Raw genomic sequence first — 23,887 nt, 5'->3', positions numbered from 1 at the left:
GAGACTAACTTGAAATGTAAACTTCATTTTAACTACAACAATAAAAAAGTTAAAAAATATATATAAAAAAATTGGGTCATACTGAGAAAACTATCTATGCAGTGTAAAAAAATCATAAAACAATTTCTATATCAAAACATTCAATTACACACAGCACTCAGTGTGTACCACGGGTGCTCATAAAATAACTGGGTTGCGTTTTGTTCTGGGAGAAGAATAGGGTGAGTAGGCAGTTTTTCTGACCATAGGTCATCTACCCAAACCCATAAAAAGTGTGAGCTCTTTGGAGTGCCTGGGTTCCTAAGATGTTCTGGTAGGTTTCTTCTGAAAAGCCAACAACAATAGGCAAAACACTTCTTCTGAGATCATGCATATTTTTTTTCTCAAAGTTTAAAATCCTTTCAAGATTGTGTCACAGTGTGATATAATTGTGTCAACTCAGAAGACCCATATAAAGGCTTCATTCCCTCAGGCCTCCAAGTCAACTGACCATGAGGTCTCTTCAACAGCCCTCCTAAGCATCATCTGCCTTAGTGTCTAGGCACTCAGGAGCAGGTGGCAGGAGCTTCTGCAGGCTCCACATAGCAGAAAGGCCAGCGACGAGTTCCCCAAAGTCCACACATTGATACTCTACAACCAGTCAAGTGTCCACTTGCCTTTCAGGAAGCACCCTGAAAACTCTGGCTGCTTTAATCCACACTTATTGATAGATGCCAGGAGAATCGCCTGGAGCAGGACAGAGCTAGACTTTTCACTGAGACTCCTCACCCGAGGATCAGTACTCAGCATCTGGATTTAAATTCGGCTTTCTTCCACCTTCTTTCGGCTTAGTCCCCTTACTACAGTAACTTGTTTGGTTTTTTCAACAAACTAAAGGGGAATCATATTAATGACACTAGTAGAAGCCTCAGAATATGTAGACAAGATGCCCACAAACCAAATACAGGTATCTCTACTCAATTACAGTTTACTACAATTTATTCTATCACAGTGCAGAATGTCTTTTGGGAGAGTCTTACATGGAAATTTTTCATCAATCGAAAAAAAAAAGCCACACACCTAAAAGGAAAACCTTACGAGACACGGAAACCCAAGATTCTGATCTATTCTTGGCTTTGTCATTTAGGGTCTAATGATGGCCAAGCTAGTTTCTCTTCTCCTCGGGAGAAAATAAGAGGGCTGCATACCACCGTGGGATGTTATGGGCCCCACATCATTAGGTATTTTGAGCATTTCAGTAAAAGCCAGAGAAAAGCAAAATGTGATTTAATGCTTTGCACATTTGATCGCAATTCTAGGAAAGAGCTCTTCAGGGGGATAATTAAATTGACGAATCCCTCCCTGTTAGGCTGGGCGTTCATATTCCTTCCATTTGATTTCCTGTCCAAAGAGATTCCATTATTTCCCACCACCTCATAAAGAAACCCCCAAAGATGACATCACTGTAGTACTTACGTTCAAAGCATTCTTTGCAGCTTCTGCTTCTGAGCGACTGTCGAAACTGACAAAACCTACGGGCTGAGGAGATAAAAAGAAATATGAAGAAAAAACAATTGGGGGGAGGTGTCTATTTTTCTGGGTCAAGGGTGATGCCAAACTGAAGCGTTACGATAAAGAAATGACCACAGGCAACAGGTAGAAATAAGAAAGCCAGTCCAGAAAAATCATGACTCAGTGGCATAGTCAAATTTCTCACATGTATCACAGGGATTGTGAGGGTAGGTCTTCAAGGGACAGAGCTGGGGATGTAGAGTCACAAAAAAAATCTAGAAGGGGTTGGAAGGTGAGTAGCAGTGAACAAGGGGACAGAGGAAAACTTGGGTCAGAAAGGCTCTACTTTCCTAAATCAAATTCACTGTACCTCAGTTTCTTCATCTTTTAAAATGGAAAGAGAACCGAATCACCTTTTGGTACACTGTAAGTGCAAGGAATACAATGACAGTAATAAAAGCTCTGTTCTCTCACTGATGAGCAGAATTACAAAGTGAACATTTCCCTCTCAAATCCCAAGGGATGCCTTAAAAAATCCAGTGTTTAATTAGGCATGTGAAACACATTACTTTAGATAAATAGAGGTAATAATCCCTTTGGGTGCCATATTTTGCTGTCCAGAAGGGTGCTTGCAACAGAGCTTATTTGTGATGAACCAGAGAATTCCTTACTGAGAGATAAAAAGTGGGTGAGCATGCTGACTGCTCAGATTAAAGAAAAAGAAGCAACATATAGCTAAAAATCTTCAAGAAGCTTGCAGGAACTATTAGGGTCCATTCCACCCCCATGCTCTGGTCTGGACTTGCGACTCTGCCCACAGATATGAGGGGACTGAAAGACAGCATGGTTCTTCACCATCTGATACTTATATTAACTGTTAAAGTTTGCCTGTTTAACCTTATAAAAAGAAATAGAGGGAAAAAAAGGAATAAAAGTGGATTTGGATGATAATTCATTATTTCCTTTGAATATGCAAGCCAATCCCAATTTAACTATGATCTTTCCACTGGTTCAGAGCTGGGCGCACTGTGGTTCACTTCCCTGGGGGCAGTCCCAAACACTCTAGCTGGAGACAGTGATTTATGAATCATTTTCCTGTGCTAATTCCTAACTGATCTCACCTTTTAGTTTTAAAGCAACAGCAACAATTAAATCCTAACGGGAATGAAAAAGAATATTGGGTCCTAGTAACATTGCTGAAGAAAGATGATTCAAACTTAATATAGAAGCGATAATTTATACACAAGTCTGAAGTCTGAGATTCTTACCTGCTTAGACGTGAGCTTTATAAGAGAACCCTCGTAGCCCTGAAAATAAAGAAGAAGCAAGTTTAGCCAACAAGGACTACGGGGAAAAATAACTCTAACAACATCTCGCTCAAGTGAAAGTGAGTCCCTCTACGAATATCTATTTAATTCTCCTCACAAATCATCTTAGGTTAACTGGAAAGCAAATGTTTATATATTCAGAACCTAAAAAATAAAGCCCTGAAATTCATAGATTTATGTTTCTCATCTTTATATTTTTTTATGAAGCCATGCAATAGTAGAAAAACAATGACTTTCTCCAGCAGGTAAGAACAGTGATTTTGTAGAAGCAGGACAATGAGTGGAATCGATTTAACAAGGATGGGAAGGTCAGAGCATGTGATGACTTCATCATACATTTGCTATAAAATAACAGCAATGAAACATTAAGAACATACTAAAATACCAAACCCGTCGCCATCAGGTCGATTCTGACTCACAGAAACCCTACAGGACAGAGTAGAACCGCCCCATAGGGCTTCCAAAGTTGTAATCCTTACAGAAGCAGACTGCCACATCTTTCTCCCACGGAGAGGCTGGTGGGTTTGAACTACTGACCTTTGTTAGCAGCTGAGCACTTACCCACTGCACCACCAGGGTTCCTAAGAACATGTTAGGTAGAATCTTTTTAGCAACATTTCAAAATTGCCAGAGAGGCAAGACAGGAAGTGATATGGAATTTTGTGAATTCTTTTGCTTACTTATTGAAGCTGCCAGTTTTCATGTTGGTATTCTGATTGGGACATGCAAAAAATCCCCTGCTGACTTTCTATTCCTTCCTTGTACCCACCCTAGCTCCTCAGGATAAGGATGTCAACTCTATTTAATTCTAAAAGTAATCAATGGCTGGTGGCTTGCACTGATGGATGACACAAGGGGGGAAAAACACCACTTGACGTGACTGACCACCGCACGAATCACTGTGGAGACGGATTTGCAGACCAGCGTCAGCCTCCAGGGACTTTAATTAAAAGAGGGTTGTTAGGAATGTCTCAGGGTCCTGACTTCAGCACTGGGGTTTGTGAGCAGGATGTTGGGATTGATTCATCTTCACATCTTCCCAGCAGAGAACTACATAACCAATTAGATACTGTAAACATTTTATCTCAAAGGCCTTGAGCTCTTTGGGCCAGAGAGGTGATGATTCACAGCCCTGCCTCTTCCTTTTTTCAAGGTGCTCTTTTCCAAAAAACCTGGAGGTTTAAACACCTTGAGGGCCTCAAAGGCAAAGGACAAATGGATATTTCACTCAAATGAAACACCACAGACTCAGAATGGCTGGGATATATTGCTTCTCAAGCCCCAAATAGAGAAGCAGTGCAGCTTAATATTAATAGTTCAGAGCAGGGACAAGACAGTCAGATGGCTAGGATCTGAATTCTGGCTCTGCCATTTATTATACATTGTAAACTTGAGCAAAACTTATTTCTTCGATCGCTCCAAGTTTGATTTTCCTCATCTGAAAAAAAAATGGGGCTAACCTACTTTAAAGGATTGTGGTGAGAATTAAATGAGATAATTCATATAAGGGGGCTTGTTTGCTGAATCTCTTTCTCTTTATAAATACAAAAACATAGCAGTAACTTTCCTATTAGGAAGATCAATTAGCTTAAAAAGTCATCATCCTGCAAAAAGGATAAGACAGTAAAAACTGCTCCCTGGTAGAAGAAACACAGGAAATCCTATAAAGTTGGCATTCTTTACATAACATTTCTTCCTTTTCCACTTCCTCTCAGCTAAGCTGATGTCCAACCTCTTTGTTGTCCTCTGTGCTGGCATCAGCACTCATTACTGTTACATTCGGGGGACGATGTCAGAGCAGAGTTATGTCCCATATAAAAGGATGCCTTCTATCTTTGTCGGTTGTAACTGGCTTTCTCCACCCAGGTGTTTTCAGTTGTCATATCCTACTTCCTTTCCCTAAGAAACCAGATCCTGTCCCTCCACCTGTCCCGCCTCTGGCTAGGGTCCAACTTCAACCAGGCTTGCTCCTTCACCAGAAATCAAGATGGCCCGTCACCTAGTCATAAGTGTGGCCCCTGCCAGGCAGTGCTGCAGACAGGGCCACACTGACCAGCTCAGCCGTCCTAGACACAAGGCCCTGAGTTCATGCCTTCCAGGTCCACATTCTGCCCATTCCCAGCTTACTCCTTTTCTCCAAAGGCTAACCTTCAAGGCTGCTCCTTGGAGGCAGAGTTGTTTCAGCGTATGCCAGTTTCCTGTTAAATTTTCAATCTTATCAACATGAAGTAACTCAAAAGTTATTTTATTTCCATAGTTACCACGGACAAGCAGCTACGTTCAGCATTTCACTAAGCACCAGGAAAAAGTCCCTTCAACTCAAACCAAGACATTCTCTATAACTGTGTTTCTACTTTGTTTGAAACTTAAGGACACTTTTTCCCATGGTAAAAATAATGGTGGCTAGTGCAGTTCATAAAAGTCTATTTAACCTATTATGTCTCCAGAGAATAGTACTGACAGCACTATTTCAACAAATAAGGAAACCTCCTAGGTATAGGGCTTGACCTGTGTTATTGCAACTGCTTTATGAATACATTATAAGTAGTTTATAACGTTGTGGGTGATCTCCACTCAGAAGAACATCCCCAACTGCGGTAAGATAAACCAGGAGGATGCTGAGGCTATTCTAAGTGGAATACAGACAGTGGGGCCCAGTTACACATCCATATTAGTAAAAGAAGAGACCTCTCTAGTCACTGGAGAACAAGAAGCAGTTTAACTGTCCGGTAGGTGAGACTTACATTAGAACTCACTTGTTACATTTCCCCTACTCACTCATCTTTTACAAACATCACTTTACAGGGTGTTTTCTCAAACCTTTCATTTCTGCCTCCCAAAAAACCTCACAAAGCACACGGCACACTGACTTTTTGTTTCCTTTTACAATTTCTGAAAAATGGATAAAGGTACCTTAAATGGTCTGAAAAGCAGGTAGAGCTCCCGAGGCTTGATATCCAGAGGGAGACCACTGACAAAGAGGGTCCGGACCTGAGAAAAGAAAATTGAGAAGCGGTCAAGAGAGCGCACAACCCAAAGAATGACTCTCATCTGCGATCTCAAGAAACACATTTCTCCAAATATTCCACAGCTCCTACACCCAGCTGAAGTGGTTTCCATGACAACAAACATTCTAATGTTAAGATGCCATTAAGCCAAGTCTTGAGTACTTCTATGTGGATTATTCAGACTGAATGACCACTAGCTAATTTAAATTTCCACCACCAGTCTGTGAGTTTGTTGTACTGTGATGGCTTGTGTATTGCTAGGATGCTGGAGCCTATGCCACTAATAGCAGCAGGGTCACCTGTAGCGGACAGGTTTCAGCAAAGCTTCTAGACAAAGACAGACTAGGAAGAAAGGTCTGGTGATCTACTTAGAAAAATTAGTCAATGAGAACTCTATGAATCACGACGGAATTACTGTTTGATACAGTGCCAGATGACAAGCCTCCTAGGTTACAGGGCATTACACAATAGCCACAACAACGTTGTAGGTGCCATTAAGTCAGTTCCGACTCATAGCGACCCTATATACAAGTGAACGAAACACTGCCCGGTCCTGCGCCATCCTCACAATCGTTGTTACGCTTAAGCCCATTGTTGCAGCCACCGTGTCAATCCACCTCATTGAGAGTCTTCCTCTTTTTCACAGAACCTCCACCTTACCAAGCATGGTGTCCTTCTCCAGGGACTGATCCCTCCTGACAACATGTCCAAAGTATGTGAGACGTCGCCTCTCCATCCTTGCTTCTAAGGAGCATTCTGGTTGTACTTCTTCCAAGACAGATTTGTTTGTTCTTTTGGCAGTCCATAGTATACTCAATATTTTTCTCCAACATCACAATTCAAAGGCATCAATTCTTCTTCGGCCTTTTTTATTCATTGTACGCCTTTCACATGCACCGCAACAACAGACTCACACATGACAATGATCAAGAAGATGGCACGGGGCTGAGCAACATTTTGTTCTGTTATATAAGGTCACCTGGACAGCAACTAACAACAACAATTTAAATTTACATGCTGACTTCCTTCTCCCAACAGCCAATGTCTGGTTCTGAAAATGTGTGGGGGTTCCATACAATTTAAATATTAGCGCCAGAAGAAATGCAATTCTGGCAGTACATCTGCCACTCCTCTGCCTTAATCATACGACCATATAACATGCTTCAAAAATAAAATTGAAACAAATTTTGCTTTCTCCTGCTTATAACGGTTTCCCTCGTTGGCATGAATAATTACAGTAGTTTTAATAAATGTACAAATACAGTTAACAATCCAAACAAATCTAAATAGTAGCTAAAATGCCAAACTCTGCATCTGGTCAATCTAAAACAGCAGGGGACCTCACTGACTGGTGCTCCCATTGGGTTCTTCCATAGCACAACCAAAATGTATGCCTACTACATGCAAAGCACCTGCTCAAAAAAAAAAAAACACCTAACCCATTGCTGTCAAGGTGATTCCAACTCACAGCGACCCTACGGGACACAGCAGAACTGTCCAATAGGGTTTCCAAAGAGCAGCTGGTAGATTCGAACTGCCAGCCTTTTGGTTAGCAGCCGAGCTCTTAACCACCGCACCACCAGGGCTCCAAGGCGCCTGCTAGGTGCCACTAATAAGTCATACAAGACACATATGTAAATATTTATAATTCGAGAAATGGTGAGAACTATGTGCTCAATGTGTACTAAAATACAGAAGGCAGAGGGCACACTTCTGGCTGCAGGAAGGGGGGTGTCATGCTAGCATCTGAATGGGAACTCAAAGGACGGGTAGCATTTCACCAGATAAAGATAGGGGAGCATTTTACCAGATAAAGATAAAGGTGAGATGAGTGGGTGATAACCACAGGCAGAGAAAAGCATTAGCTGAGGCAGCAAAGTGGGACAGCATCGTGCATTGTGAAGGCAGGGCGTGCAGACAACTAGCTAGAGTGTGCATTTCCTGCAGAGAAGCAGGGGAGAGGGGAAGGGTGAGCCAAAAGTGATCAGGTAACTTAGGGTCAAACCACAGAGGACATAAAAAGTCACTGGCTAGGAAATGAGTCTTGATTCAACAGGCAAGGAATTACTATTGAATTCCACATTTTCTATTCCTCTTCTTCACTCATGCTGGTACAACATGATTGAGTTCCTCTTCAGAAATCATGTTGCTACTTAAAGGAAATTTTAATGGTCAATGGTTAACCACGTGTAAAATATGGGAAGATTTTTTCCTCAGTGAGAAATAGCAAGAATGTTTTCTACCTCCCCAACAACTGTCACTGGTTGTAGTTGTACAGAAGCACAAATCAGCAAGTAAGACCCTTTAAGAACAGTACGCAGTAAAATGCCATGCCATATGTATGTAAATGTTTAATAAACACTATGTGGCGCGACTACTAACCAAGAAGTTAGCGGTTCAAAACCACCAGTGGATCCGGGAGAAGAAAGACCTGGCCATCTGCTCGTGTAAAGACTACAGCCTAGGAAACCCTACGGGGCAGTTCTACTCTGTCATATAGTGTTGCTATGAGTCGAAATTGACCCCATGGCCCGCAACAACATTAAATGATGATGTAACTGTAACAACAGCTGCCCTTAAATTGATTCCAACTCATGGTGACCCCATGTGCGCAGAGTAGAACCTCACTCCATGGGGTTTTCAAGGTTGTGACTTTTCAGAAGCAGACTGCCAGGCCATTTTTCCTGAAGCACCTCTGGGTAGGTTCAAATCACCAACCTTTTGGTTAGTAGTTGAGTGCTCATCCAATTGTGCCACCTAGGGACTCCATAATGATGTAAACAGCCCCAGAATTCTGAATGCTTGAATGCCAAGATAGTGAACATATCCATCACCTCCAAAAGTTTCTTCATTCCCCTTTAATCACTTCTCCCACCTCATCTCACTATCCCCCATCTCCAAGCAACCAATGATATACTTTCTGTCATTACAGACAAATCTGCATGTTCTAAAGTTTTATATAAATGGAATCATAGACTATGTACCCTTTTAGGTCTGGCTTCTTTCACTTAGCGTAATTATTTTGAGATTCATCCATGTTAATGCATGTATCAGTAGTACATTCATTTTGATTACTGAGCAGTACTCTGTTGTATGGATACACCACAGTTGGTTTATCTATTCATCTGTCGAAGGACATTGAGTTGTTTCTGGTGTTTGGCTTTTAGAAATAAAACTTCTATGAATATTTATATCAACATGAATATTCAAGTATTCGTACAGACATCTATTTTCTTTTTTACTGGATAAATACCTAAGAGTGGAGTGGCTGAATCATATAATATATATACTATTTAAGAAACCGACAAACCGTCTTTTAAAGTGGCTGTACCAATTTACATTCTCATCAGGAGTATATAAGAGGAGTTCCAGTTCCTCTACATCCTTGCCAATATTTAGTATCGTCAGTCTTTTAAGTTTCAGTCATTCTAATAGGTGTGTAGTGGTATCTCATTGTGGTTTTAATTTTCATTTCCCAAGTGACTAATGATGATAAGCATCTTTTTAAATGCTTCACAAATATTTTTATAATATGGTGAATTTCATTAATTTTGAAATATTAAACCAACCTTGCATTCCTGGGACAAACCCCAGATGGTGAGGATATATTGTCTTTTTATACGTTGTTAGACTCAATTTGCTAAAACTTTGTTTAGAATTTTTGCATCTATCTTCATACGGGATATTGGTCCATTGTTTCCTTTTCTTGTAATGCCTTTGTTTTTGATATCAGAGTAATGCTGGCCTTGTAGAATGAGTTGGGTAGTATTCCCTCTTCTTCAATTTTCTGGAAGAGCTTGTGTATAATTGGTATTACTTCTTTAAATGTTTGTAGTAGTTGCTAGTGAATTCACGTGGGCATGGAGTTTTCTTTGTGGGAAAGATTTTAACTACAACTCAATTTCTTTTAATAGATACGGAGCTATTTAGGTTATCTATTTCCTATTGAATGATCTTTGGTAGTTTGTGTTTTCCAAGGAATTTGTCCACTTCACCTAAGTTCTCAAATTTATTGGCATAAAGTTGTTCATAATATTCCCTTATTATCTTTTTAGTATCTTTAGAATCTGTAGTAATGTTACTTCTCTCTCTACCGATATGGGCACTTTGTATCTTTTTTTTTTAATCTGATCATCCTGGCTAGAGTTTTATCAATTTTGTTCATCTTTTCAAAGAATCAGCTTTTGGTTTCACCAATTTTCTGTTTTCTAAGCTCATTGATTCCCGCTCAGATCTTTTTTTTTTTTTAATTTTCTTTCTTCTGCTTTCTTTGAGTTTAATTTGCTCTTCTTTTTCTGGTTGTCCAGGAAGACACTGATATCACTGAGATTTTTCTTTTTTCTTTCTTATATAGTTCTATACATTTACCATCAACTACCCACAAGTTCCCACAAGTTTTAGTATGTTGTTGTTTCATTTTCATTCAGTTCAATATGATTTCTAATTTTCCTTTTGATTTTTACCTCGACCCATGGGTTATTTAGAAATGCTTTATTTAGTTTCCAAGTATTTGAGGATTTCCCAGCTATCTCTGTGTAACTGACTTCTAATTTAATTTAATTGCAGCTTGAGAACACATTTTGTATGACTCGAATCCTTTTAAAGTTATTGAGACTTGTTTTATGGCCCAGAACATGGTAAGTGTGTGTGCACTTAAAACAAACGTATATTCTGCTGTTGTTGGGTGGAATGTTCATAAATGTCAACTAGGTTATGTTTGTTGTTCAAGTTTTCCATATCTTTACTGATTTTATTCCTATAACTTCTATCAATTATTTAAAGAGGGGTATTGAAATCTCTAACTATAATTGTAGATTTGTTGATTTTTCCTTGTAGGTCTATCAATTTTTGCTCCATATATTTGGAAACTCTGCTACTAGGTTCATAAACATTTGCACTGCTATGTCCTCTGAATGCCTTATTTAGTAATCTCTTTTTATTAGAAGAGCTCCCAACCCCTCTTTCTGGGGCCAATGTTACCCCTCTTGTCTACCATCTTTGCCACTTATCAGTGTTTGCTTTATCAAGACCGCTAAAGCTGAATTCCTGAAAGCTGCCAAAGACACAGACCATGAAGGAATCCTGCTATCTAGTGTGCCCTGTCTACTACCTCCCACAACCCTCTTCCATAGTCTAGGAGGTAAACACAGTCTGTTCCACTCTGATCAGGGCAACCTGGTGTTTGTTGAGTGCTCATTATGTGCCTGACACTGCCAGGTGCTGACTAGATTACAGACAATGCCATGGAAATAATATAAGCAGGTTCTATTTGGTATGATTTGTTCAGCAGTGCAGCTTACGTATGTGACAGATATCAATTAGGTTTTGGGGAGTTTACCTAGGAAATAAACTTCCATGTATAGCATTGTTTTAAAGAAAAAGGATTTACAGACTTGAAAGTCAAAACAATTTACCAACAAAATCTATTAGAAATCCGGAGATGATCAACAAAAGGTTACTTAACATAAATTAAGGTTCATCTAAGTCCATATAATGGAATATGATGCAGCCAATAAAAATGATGTTTAAGAGAATAGTACATATAGTACAGTTTCATTCTGTAAAACAGCCAATGCACATATGTATTTCCAAGTGGAAAAATGCCTTATAGGATATATACCAAAATGTTCATATTTAAATAATTCAGCCCTGAGTGGTGGAATAATAAGTGAATCTAATGTTATTTATTACCTTATTTTCCATCCTTCTATAATAAGCATGCATTATATATGGTGTTTCTTTCCTTTTGTTAGGTTGATAACTGCCTGGATTCAGGAAATTACCTTACTTTCTTTAGGAAACTAGAAATAATTTATCAATAAAAAATTATGAAGTTTATGACACAAAATCTTATGGAAATCAGAATGAGAAGTTAGATTCTTAGCTTAGTGTCTCAATAGTGAACTGTTATACATGAAAAAAAAAAAAGTGAGCTCCTTTGAGGTCTAAGTTTACCACTCAGCCATAGATGCCAAAAGGCTCAAAGCAACTGTTTTATCAAATTAGAGGCAACTAAGATGTTTGGCATTTCAATTACAGATGGGCATGAGATTTATATTTCCTGGGATCTAGTTAAGTCCACTATTGTCTCAGAAACCTGACAGGATATTTCATCTCTCACTGAAGAGAAATTCTCTCCTCTGACGGAACAGAAAGACTAACAAGGGAAGGGAAGGCAATTTTTAAAAGAAATCATGGATAATGAATGGAAAAAATAACTCTTTCGAAACAGCCAATTCGTGTTTGTCCATGGTGACTAGGGACTAGAATCATATGCGTATTTGAGAACATTCTAGTTTCTCTATTCTTCCCACCACCACCATACTTTATATCTAAGCCATTAAGTAGCAAAGTTGGGTTTCTCCATGATCAGACGCTCATGAAAAACTGTCCCCAAAAAAGAACAAATGAATGATGCCAAGTGAACTTTACAGCAGGTCAAATCATTATCTAGGGCAGCCCTTAATTTACCAGCAGTGTGTACGGACACAGATGTGCCTGGAACTATGCCTTCAGCATTCACAGATGTTTACTTTATCAGACACATGGGGAAACACATTTCTCGTCAAGGACACAACATGCATCACAGAAATTCAAGAGATGAAGCTGCTGACAGCTCTATCCCAAACGGACTCTGATGGATTCTGTAGAAGTACCTCCCAACATCATTTTTACCCTATCAGGACTGAAAGAATAAATGCTAGCAGAAATCGTCCTGTGTTGAAGAGTAAATGCAAGAGCCTTCCTGGCTCAGTCATTATCTAGCATTTTAGAGACCACAATACATTTTGTATAAAATGGGCCATGTGTTCCTAAACGGCACTGCCAGCTCCTATCAGGAAGGACAAGCCACATTTCAGTGACTGGCTTTTGAGTTAAGACTCCAATTCAATAAGAAAAGTCACTGTGTCATTCATTCTTAAACCTCCCTGGATAGAAAGACTAGAAATAGGCCTTGAAATAAAAAAGCCCTCAATTTAACAAAGAACGTACACCTTATTTTGAACATAATCCAGACATGAAAATAAAAACCAAGAGATAAATGATTAATTTCAGTACGTCACAGAGAATAACCACACACACGTTTAAGTCACCAGCCACAGCTGGTACACAGCATAGTGTCCAAAGGCTGTGGGCATTTTCTGCATTATGTTTTAGCTGCTCTGGGCTGACCTGTTGAGATTCTTCTTAAATTCATAGGATTGGGGAAGACAATTTCTCATTTTCTAATGACTCATGGGTAACTATGTATAGTCACTTATTTGAGACAGTCTAATGAGTAAATTCAATGAGGGTGTGTCTGTGTTAAGCTATCCCTCTGTAAGTATTCTCTCCATCTACCCACATTCCTAAACATATAAATGTAGACTTTAAAAGAAGCTTTCAAATGTGCTGTATGGTTGAATCACTCTTCTGGAGTAATCATTCTTTGAAACACCCAGGCGGATTCACTGATAAGCTATGTCGAATGGCGTTGCAGAGTTTGAAGGCTCTTGTTTTGTAGTGGACAGCCGGGTGATCTGCTTCTGAAAGGTCAAGGCCTTGAAAACCCTACAGAGCATTCCCACTCTGCACACATGAAGTCGCCAGGACTCAGTCAACTCAAGCAGCAGCACAATCTTAAACAGAGTGTTTGTAGTTGGCAGCTGCCATCAGGATGGACCCTGACTCGTGGTAACCTCATGCACAATGAAACAAAACACTGTCCAGTCCTGTGCAATCCCCATGATCAGTTGCAGATCAGATCGTTCTGATCCATAGGCTTTTCACCGGCTGATTTTAGAAGCAGATCACTGGGCCTTTCTTCCTAGTCCACCTTAGTCTAGAAGCTTCGCTGAAACCTGTTCAGCATTATAGCAACATGCAATCAATATCTGTTGATCGATTTCAGAAACCTAGAGAATAACACTGTGTATTCATAGGAGGCAGTAAGTGGTTGCTTGTCAACAGCTCTGGTAACTACACTGCCAACAAAATGAGATGACCACGTTACCCAGTAACAATCATGTCAATGGTTACCCCAACAACACATAACAGTTACTCATATATGGCAAAAGGCAGAATAGATTAGCACTGTAAGAGAAAGAAATTTAGAGGCGAAAAAGAGAAATGAGACAAAAAAAAAAACACGAAATAAAGGAGAAAAATGAGAAGCCACAGACCAAAATACAGATAGAATAAAAAGACAAACAAAAACAAGAATTCAGGACTACCAACCCATCAACGGAGGCAGAGTGGATCAATATATGTGTAAATATGGTTACTGGTAAAATCACTCACATTTCAATTCATAATAAAAAACATATTTATGCATATGCAAGTCCACTTTCAACAAATGTAAATGAGTAATCCACAAAAAGTTTTTTGATAAGATGCTCAAACTCACTAATTACTTGCACATTTAAAGTGTCAATGAGGGGAGACATCTCTATCTGCCAACATAGAACAAGGTTCATAATTATTAATTTCCACAATCCCAGTTTAATTCTCATATTTTTATAAATTAGGACATGTGCAAGACAAAAAAAAGCATGCAAGGAACATATATCAAACTACCTACATATTAATAGTGAGAAGGAAGGTGGGATTACAGACATGATGGATTGAACTGTGCCCCCAAAAATATCTGTCTACTTGGCTGGGTCATGATTTCCAGTATCGTATAATTGTGTATCATTTTGTAATTTGATGTGATTTCCTTATGTGTTATAAATTCGGTCACTATGATCTAATAAAACGGATTAGCAGCAGTTATACTGATGAGGTATACAAGATTGGATAGTGTCTTAAGCCAATCTCTTTTGAGATATAAAAGAGAGAAGCTAGCAGAGACACATGGGAACCTCATACCACCAAGAAAGCAGAGAGCGTCCTTTGGACCTGAGGTTCCTGTGCAGAGAAGCTCCCAGACCAAGGGAAGATTGATGACACGGACCTTCCTCCAAAGCCGATGGAGAAAAGCGTTCCCTCGGAGCTGACGCCCTGAATTTGGACTTGTAGCCTACTGGACTGGGAGAGAATAAACTTCTCTTTATTAAAGCCATCCACTTGTGGTATTTCTGTTACAGCAGCACTAGATGACTAAGACAATAGAGAACTTACATTTTATACATTTACACATTTTTGTATTTAACATTTATAAGCATAAACTGCTTTGAGAGAGAGGAGGGAAAGAGAGAGAGAGAACAAACACAAGCCCAAATGTGTCTCCTTCCTTTGAAAATATAAAATCTTGGGGCCTGCCGATCTACTTCTGTCCTTAGAAATTTTGTCCTTTTCCTTCCCATTTTTGCTCCACAGGGACAAGCTTCATCTCGGCAGAATATATACTCAGGTAACTCACTTCACGTTTCAATTCTGACCAGGAGTCAGTGTTTCTTAGTACTTTCCTCTAAAGAAAATCTAACCAAAAAGGGCACGGGGTCCAGTTACAGAGTGTTCTTGCTTTGTGACCACCCTGCTTCCCACTAAGATGAGACCAAAGGGACCAAGATTTCTCCAACACCTCAGGAATTGCCATCTCTCTCTTCTGAGAGATCATGTAACATAAACTTGGTTCCAGGGACAGACCAGTTAAAACGAACCCCAAATATCTGTGTAGCATATATCCCATAGGGCTGAGCTGTTTGAACACATGAGGGAGAAGGAGGTCTATGAGTTGTATACACTTGTTAAATTATTTTACTCTTTTAAAATAAGCTACAAATGGATTTGAATCCCTGGTGGCCCAGTGGTTAAGCACCAGGCTGTGAACCAAAAGGTCAGCAGTTCAAATTCACCAGCCACTCCTTGGAAACCCTATGGGGCAGTTCAATTCTGCCCTATAGGGTACCTATCAGTCGGAATCGACTTGACTGCAACGGGTTTGATTTTTGTTTGTTTTATAAATGGATTTAGTTCTTTTCATGTTCTCGAAGCATCAGCTGAAACACTGAATTGCAGGACGGAACGCTGCTATTTATCTCATTTTCAAAGTCATGCTTCGTCGACCTGCTCTGATTTCCCATTCATGTTTTGCCACCATGAAAATGGATTGCCACGATCAATAAAACAGTCTACCAAGCATTTAATTCTGGCAGCAGCTCAGTAGAAACTGGCAGGCTTTTGGTCAAGCTCCAGTTTCTTTTGGGCACTTGCTTCAAGATAGAGTAGGCAGTCTGGTTTCCTCTTCCTGACAATGGCCACCTATTTGAATTAAAGACTTGCTCCTTTTCCATGCCCTGGGAAGGTACGTTTTGGGTCAGGAGGCCAGGTTGCTAAAGACACCGAGGACTGACTAACCAGAGGATAGAAAGGGTCACAGTGCTTTCGCTACAGGCTCCCAGGTTTGTTTTAGTTATGAATTGCTAATTGTTCTTTCCTTTCTAAAGGAAAAAGTCACATGATTATCCACAGTGCACACCTCCCTACCTTTGAGGGATTCACTAGTGTTTGCCCCAAGTGCTATTTAGTTGGTTGATCCTATCTGTAGAATACCAAATTTATATCCTGAATTAAGGCCTATTAGCTAAAACCAGGGTTCCTCTGCCAAGAGGCTCAGAAAGTCTCCGGTAGGATTACAGGAGAGAAAAGACTCACAGGAGCACATGTAGAAGAAAGGAACAACCACATTCCATAAACTCATATACACAGAGACCAAGCACTGCTCAGAATATGCAACAGGAAATGTTCAATCTTTTTTTTTTTTAATTTTATTGTGCTTTAGGTGAAAGTTTACAGTGCAAATTAGTTTCTCATTCAAAAATGTATACACAAATTGTTTTGTGTCATTGGTTGCAATCCCCACAATGTGTCAGCACTCTCTCCCTTTCCCTTTACACCCCAGGTTCCCCATGTCCATTCATCCAGTTTTCCCATCCCTTCCTGCCTTCTTGTCTTTGCTTTTGTGTAGGTGTTGCCCCTTTGGTCTCGTATACTTTATTGAACTGAGAAGCACATTCCCCATGTGTGTTGTTTGCTTTAAAGGCCTGTCAAATCTTTGGCTGGAGCCCTGGTAGTGCAATGGTTAAGAGCCTGGCTGCTAACCCAGCAGTTCGAATCCAGCAGCTGCTCCCTGGAAACCCTACGGGGCAGTTCTACTCTGTCCTACAGGGTCACTATGAGTCCGAATCGACTCGACAGAAATGAAGGAGAGAGAATCTTTAGCCGAAAAGTGGACTTTGGAAATGGCTTCAGTTCTGAGTTAGCAGGGTGTCCAGGGGCCATAGTCTCCGGCATTCTGTCAGACAAGTAAGGCTGGTCTTTTTTTGGTGAACTTGAATTTTTTTCTTCATTTTTCTCCTCCTCTGTTTGGGAACCTCTACTGTGATCCCTGTCAGAGCCATTGGTGGTAGTAGCCGGGCACCATCTAGTTCTTCTAGGCTCAGGCTGGTGGAGGCTGTGGTTCATGTGGTCCATTAGTTCTTTGGTACAGGCAGAGATGTGTGTGTGCATGTGACAACTCAACCTCATTACCAGGAAATTCACTGAGTACTGTCAAACACAAAATACGGTTGTCGAGTATTTAGAGCTCAACTAGGAATTCCTTAAAAGGCAGCAAGCCTTACTGTTTAACTCTGGTGTCCTTTTCTGCCCTGACTCCCTAGTATTGGCTTCCCTTAGTTCCTTTAGCCAACTTCTGGCTGGCTTACCCTATTTCAATCCTGGTTGGCCCATGGGATCTTACTCTTCATTCAATTACACTGCTTAGACAGCTAAAATATGAAGATTTAAAATGCATACATTAATCCAATCTGTTATTGTATTCTAATGTAATTCTACCAAGCAAGAGTATCCTGAAACTGAATGTCAAAGAGATCACCTAGGCTAATCACAATACAGACTCTTCCATGGACTGATGAAATAAAATGCAAGCAGAAAATACGAAAATCCCAAGTCCTCTCTTCCTTTCTCCTTCTGCATAGTTCGACTGATTGTCATTTTAAGCAGCAGATCTGTTCAAAGAAGAAAATCATCCCACCCCTCCTGAACTACATAGAAAAAACTACCCCAGACAGCACACAGAGTTCTTCACGGGCACTTAAGGTATCTGGGGAAAAAAACTAAGACAATGATGGGTTATGGTTCTAACAGTTCCCAGTGATCTAAAGCATTTATTGCTTTTTTTGTGTTATTGGCAGATAAAACTCCATATGAGTAACTTGATCCCATTATCAGCTTCAGTTTGCAATGCATTATTAGTAACATCCACAACCACAGAAGGTATGGGAATTGCAAAACTAGAAAGCTGTGGAAAAAAGGTTTGCTTCCCTATTTAGTTGTGAGAAACTATCCAATAACCAGCTTAAAAATTCTTTGGTGCTCAGTCAGTTCACCTCCTTCAAATGGAAAATTCTTTCCCAAATGGCAGTGGGGAGCACCCCAGTACCTAGCAGTAGGTGTTTAGTAAATATCTGCAGAATAAACTAAGCGAGTAAATGTGAAAACTGAGTCACAGTACTAGGAATGAGGCATAATAGAGAAGGCCATCTACCCTGTGAATATCCAGATATGAGCGGATGAGTATGAAGAAATAAAGTTAATGTGACTTGCCATATGCATTTACGTGGTTAAGTACTCAAGGCACTAGCACATACGTGGCAGGAAAGTAGTCACATGGAGCCAGGCTCTGAAACTCACTAGCTATGCATCTTGGACAAGTCACTTAACCTCTCCATGCCCAAATTTCCTCATCTGAAAAATGGAGACGGTAATGATGCCTACTTGTGGCAGTTTTAAAATATGTCCACACATTCTGTGATACTCTTCCCTTCAAGAGGTGGAGCTTAATTTTCCTTCCTTAAGTGTGGGCTTCACTTAGCGACTTGCTTCAAATGAACAGAATATAGCAGGACTGATGGCTTGTGACTCCTGAGACTAGATCAAAAAAGGCACTGTGGCTTCCTCAGTAGACGCCTCTCTTAAATCACTTGCTCTGGGGGAAGTCAGCTGACACATCATGACGACACTCAAGCCCAATGAGTAGGTCCACAGGTGAGGACCGTGGGCCTCCTTACAACAGCAATGTGAGGGCGTCATCTTGGAAGCAGAGCCTCCAGATCCTGCCAAGGGAATTATGCTGAGTGAAAAAAGCCAATCTCTAAAGTTTTTAAATAACATTCTTGAAATTAAAAATTATAGAGAAAGAGAACAAATTAGTTCGTTTGTAGGGACAAAGAATCATTATTATTACTATCATCCCTCATCCCTAACCCTACAAACTTCTAATCTGTTCTCCTTCTCTATAATTTTTCATTTCAAGAATGTTATATAAATGAATGTAAACTTTAGGGATTGGCTTTGTTTTTTTTTTTTTTACTTAGCATATTCCCTTGAGTAGGTCTGAAGGGTCAGGGAGGGAGTCCCTGACTGGTACACTCAACTGCTAGCCAAAAGACTGGAGGTTCGAATTCACCCAGAGGCACCTTGGAAAAAAGGCCTGGTGATCTACTTCTGAAACCTCGGCCACCGAAAACCCCATGGAGAATAGGTCTACTCTGACACACGTGGAGTGCCGTGAGTTAGAATCGACTTGACAGCCACTGGTTTGGTTTTTTTCATACTTTGATTAATATCCATGCTTCATTCCTGATACATCTTACATGATGCAGAAAATAAAACAGCAAAATATGAACTTAAAATATTTTGAACTGATACCATAGAAAAGACTGAAGAGCAAGCCAGGAACTCCACAGAGCACAGACATATATGCAGGCTACAATTTGTATTAACGGGGCTTTGGTGAGCGTATTACTGAGAATCCACTCACTTTTCTAAACCTGTTTCTACAAGAAAATGTACTCAGCCAATTATTTGTTTGCATTTAAAATACTACATGACTGAAATACACATGTCTGGAACACAATCAATTTTACGTTGGCTACTTGCTTGAGTTTACAAATTGGATAGTTTGCTTTGTTAAACACTGCAAAGCCCAGAGCTTATAATGAGTACCTCCAGTAAAAAGTGTAAACTTTCATTATTAAGTTTAGATCATCTCCTGGCGTTTCCAACCGTAGGCATTTCTAATTGTGGAATACATTCAATGTATCTGTTGTTGTTGTTGGCTGTCATTGAGTTGATGAGGCTACAACTCATCTCCCTCCAGCTGACTACAGAAACGGTCTCTCCACTAAAGACATACTTGTTTGATCTGATAACCACCTATATTTATGTCTGTTAACCATTTTGTGGTTGTTTGAATCAAGTCAATATCATGTTTATGCATTATCTATGTGTGTGTGTAATTATGTAAACCGACTTAGGTCTTAGAAGACTTGGCATGACTTACAAATGGGAATATATGTGTGTCTGCTAGGAGCACTCAAACACATGTAACTTAAATGGCAGAACAAAGAAACGGTGAAGTTTGAGGCAGAGAAATAACCTAGGTTCACAAAACTAATATGTACTTTCAAATGGATCTAAAATATTTAATAAGGTAAATTTTAAAAGTTCATCAGATATTTAATTTGGGTTCCCGTAGCACTGTACTGTATAACTTTTCAGTACCTAGAATGGAAGGAAAAGACCACTAAATCAAGCCTGCTGATTTCAATCCTATTTCTGCTCCAAAACTAGCTGTTGAGGGATTGGGGACGGACCTCTCCGGGCCTCAGTTTTCTCATTTATAAAATGAAGGTGTGGAAGAGCTGATCTCCAAGTTTCATTCCATGTACGCAGACATATGGAGAAGAAAAGGCTTTGGTTAGAAGCACACTTGGGGCTACAGGACACCAGCCAAGAGGACCGTGGAGAACCTCCCAGCCAAGTCCCACTTTCTGTTATATATTTCCATTATATATTTATTTAAATTGCATATTTTTATTTATAGCTCATGTAATAATTAATGAAAGAGGATGATGTCTTAGGCTACAAATTTAAAGAATTCAGCCCAGAGCCGCCAGTGCAAAACAAGGTAAATAATCTCCAGAGTTACTGATGTGCAGCCAGTTCACCACAGCCACTCTGACCTAACAGTCATGATTAAATCTATCTGAATTGTTTTTTTCCTTGTGAGAATTATTTAAACAGAGCACAGTGTTTAAGAACACTAACTTTAGAGCCAAGACCGCCTGGATTTGATTTCCAGCACCAACACTTACTAGCTAAGCGATCTTGGACAAGCTATTAATTTCTCTAGGCTTCAGTTTCCTTACCTCTAAAATGGGAGAAACAAACATACAAATAACAAAAAAAAAAAAAAAAAAAAAAAAAACCTACATTATAGGGTTAAGAAGATTAAATAAATGAATATTTGTAAAGAAAGCATTTAGAGAAATGCTAGACAGAGGGTAAGTACTATACAAGTTTTTGTTAAAATAAAATCTCTCTATTGCTATCTGGTAACACCTTCTGCAGGCAGGGGAAGAAAGAATACTAAAGAACGAAATTATTCAAACCCTAAAACTTAGGATTTCATTTAGTGAGCTAAATATACTTTGAAAAGTTACCTACAATAAAAATAGTGCTTCAAATAAACTCACACATCTATGGTCAGCTGATTTTTGACAAGGGTGCTAAGTCCATTCGAAGGAGAAAGAAGAGTGTCTTCAATAAATTGTGCTGGGAAAATTGGATTTCTGCATGCAGAAAAATGAAACAAGATCCATGCCTCACCTCATACACAAAAACAAATTAAAATGGATTAAGGACCTAAATATGCAACTAAAACCATAAAATTCTTAGAAGAACAAGCAGGGGCAACACTGTCAGGCCTAGCTTTCAACAATGGATTATCTAATATAATAAAAACACAAACAGCAAAAGACAAAACAAATAAATGGGACTTCGTAAAAACTAAAAACTTTTGTTCACCAAAGACTTTACCAAAAAAGTGAAACAATAAGTTACCGACTGGGAGAATATCTTTGGAAACCATAAATCCAACAAGAATCTAATAATCAAAATATATATAAAACTTTGACAACTTAACAACGAAAAGACAAATAACCCAATCATAAAATGGGCAAAGGACACGAATAGACATTTCACCAGAGAGAACATTCAAGTGGACACCAAACACATGAAAAGATGCTCATCGTCATTAGCTATCAGAGAGACGCAGATCAATACCACCATGAGATACCATTTCACTCCCACTAGGATGGTGTAATGGATTGAATTCTGTCCTCCAAAAATGTGTGTCAACTTGGCTAGGCCATGATTCCCAGTATTGTGTGAGTGTCAACCATTTTGTCATCTGATGAGATTTTCCTATTGTTGTAAATCCTACCTCTAGGATGTTAATGAGGTGGGATTAGTGGCAGTTATGTTAATGACATAGAACTCAATCTACAAGATTAGGTTGTATCTTAAGTGAATCTCTTTTGAGATAAGAGAGAAGCAAGCAGAGAGACATGGGGACCTCATACCATCAAGAGACAAGAACCAAGAGAACAGAGCATCGTTTGGATCCGGGGATCATGTGCTGAGAAGCTCCTCAACTGGAGAAGACTGATGACAAGGACCTTTCCCCCGAGCCAACAAAGAGAGAAAACCTTCTCCTGGAGCTGGCATTCTTAATTCTGATGTCTAACCTCCTAGACTGTGAGAGAATAAATTTCTCTTTGTTAAAGCCATCCACTTGTGGTATATCTGTTACAGTAGCACTAGATAACCAGACAGATGATTAAGATAAAAAACAAACAAACAAAAACCAGAAAATAACAGATGTTGAGGAGGATGTGGGGAAACTGGAACCCTTATCCACTGCTGGTAGGGATGCAAAATGGTACAGCTGTTGTGGAAAACAGTGTGGCAGTTCCTCAGAACAAATAAAAACAGAACTACCATATAATCCACCAATTCCATTGTAGATATATACCCAAGACTTGAAAGCAGAGACTCAAAAAGAGACTTGTACACCAATATTCACTGCAGTTCTATTCACAATAGTCAAAAGGTGGAAACAACCTAAATGCCCATCAATAGATGAATAGAAAAACAAAATGTGGTACACACATACAATGGAATACTACTCAGCCAGTAGGAGAAATGAAGTACTGATACATGCTACAGTATAGATGGAGTTTGAAGACATTATGCTAAGCAATAACCCAGTTACAAAAAGACACATATTGTATGACCCCACTTACATAAAAAGCAAGAAAAGGCAAATGCATACAGACCAACATTTATTAGTGGTTACCCGGAGTGGGAGGGAGGGGGAAAAGGGGGCTTAATGGTAATGGAAAAATCACATTGATTAAGGGTAGGGCTGCACAGCTGATTACTGGAATTACTGTCAATAACTTATAACCTGTTAAAAATTGAATTGGCAAAAATTGTGTGACAGATGTAGTTACAACAATGACAATTTTTTTTAAAAAAGTTGTGAAGGCTGCTTATACACAACCAAACACGTCTGGGATTTGGTTCCTTGGTTTGGAGGTTTAGGGTCACAGTTTCATGGTACATTCCAGTTAATTGGCCTAATAACGTGTTTAGTGCTTCTGTTCTACCTCCTAGTTCATGATGTAGTGCCGGGAGTCTTAAAAGCTTGCAAGAGACCAACCAACGCACGACAATTGATCTCTATTTGCCTGGAGCAACAGAGGAAGAAGGAGAGTCCAGGAATAGGAGGAGGATATGCAATGTGTGGCTAATTACCTCTATGAACAACTGCCCCCTTTGCCATGAGACCAAAAGAACTGGATGGTGCCCGGCTATCATTCCTGAACGTTTTGATCAAAGATTCCATACAAGAATCCTGATCAAAAGGGGGGAAATGTAGACCAGAATTTAAAATTCTCATGGACTCTAGACTTTCTGGAACCATGGAGGGTGGATGAACCCCTGAAACTATTGTCCTGAGATAATCTTTAAACCTTAAAACAAAAATATTCCTTGAGGTCCTCTTAAAATTGAGTGATAGTTTAGCTTAACTAGCAAAAAAAAAGGTTTGCCTTGAGGATTATGCTCTTTTAAGAACTATGTACACACTGCCTTCAAGTTGATTCCGACTAATAGCGACCCCATAGGGTTTTCAAGGCTGTAAATGTCTACGGAAGCAGACTGTCGCATTTTTCTCCTGCAGAGCCGCTGATGGTTTCAAATCACTGACCTTTCCGTTAGCAGTTT

General features: G+C 39.6%; 1 protein-coding gene across 2 annotated transcripts in view; it reads right to left on the bottom strand.

Moving 5' to 3' along the window:
* RBPMS (RNA binding protein, mRNA processing factor) overlaps nt 1-23,887 on the bottom strand; it is a 206,485-nt gene that overhangs the window by 118,452 nt on the left and 64,146 nt on the right. For both annotated transcript variants that reach the window (XM_004383383.2, XM_004383382.2), the window contains exons 2-4: nt 5,733-5,810; nt 2,760-2,798; nt 1,456-1,518 (exon numbers count right to left, since the gene is read on the bottom strand). In XM_004383383.2, the coding sequence (XP_004383440.1) occupies nt 1,456-1,518; nt 2,760-2,798; nt 5,733-5,810 (180 nt within the window). The remainder of the gene's footprint in view (nt 1-1,455; nt 1,519-2,759; nt 2,799-5,732; nt 5,811-23,887) is intronic.

Source organism: Trichechus manatus, unplaced genomic scaffold, assembly GCF_000243295.1.
Source record: "Trichechus manatus latirostris isolate Lorelei unplaced genomic scaffold, TriManLat1.0 scaffold00109, whole genome shotgun sequence".
Classification (NCBI taxonomy): domain Eukaryota; kingdom Metazoa; phylum Chordata; class Mammalia; order Sirenia; family Trichechidae; genus Trichechus; species Trichechus manatus.
This window is presented reverse-complemented; position numbering and strand designations above follow the sequence as displayed.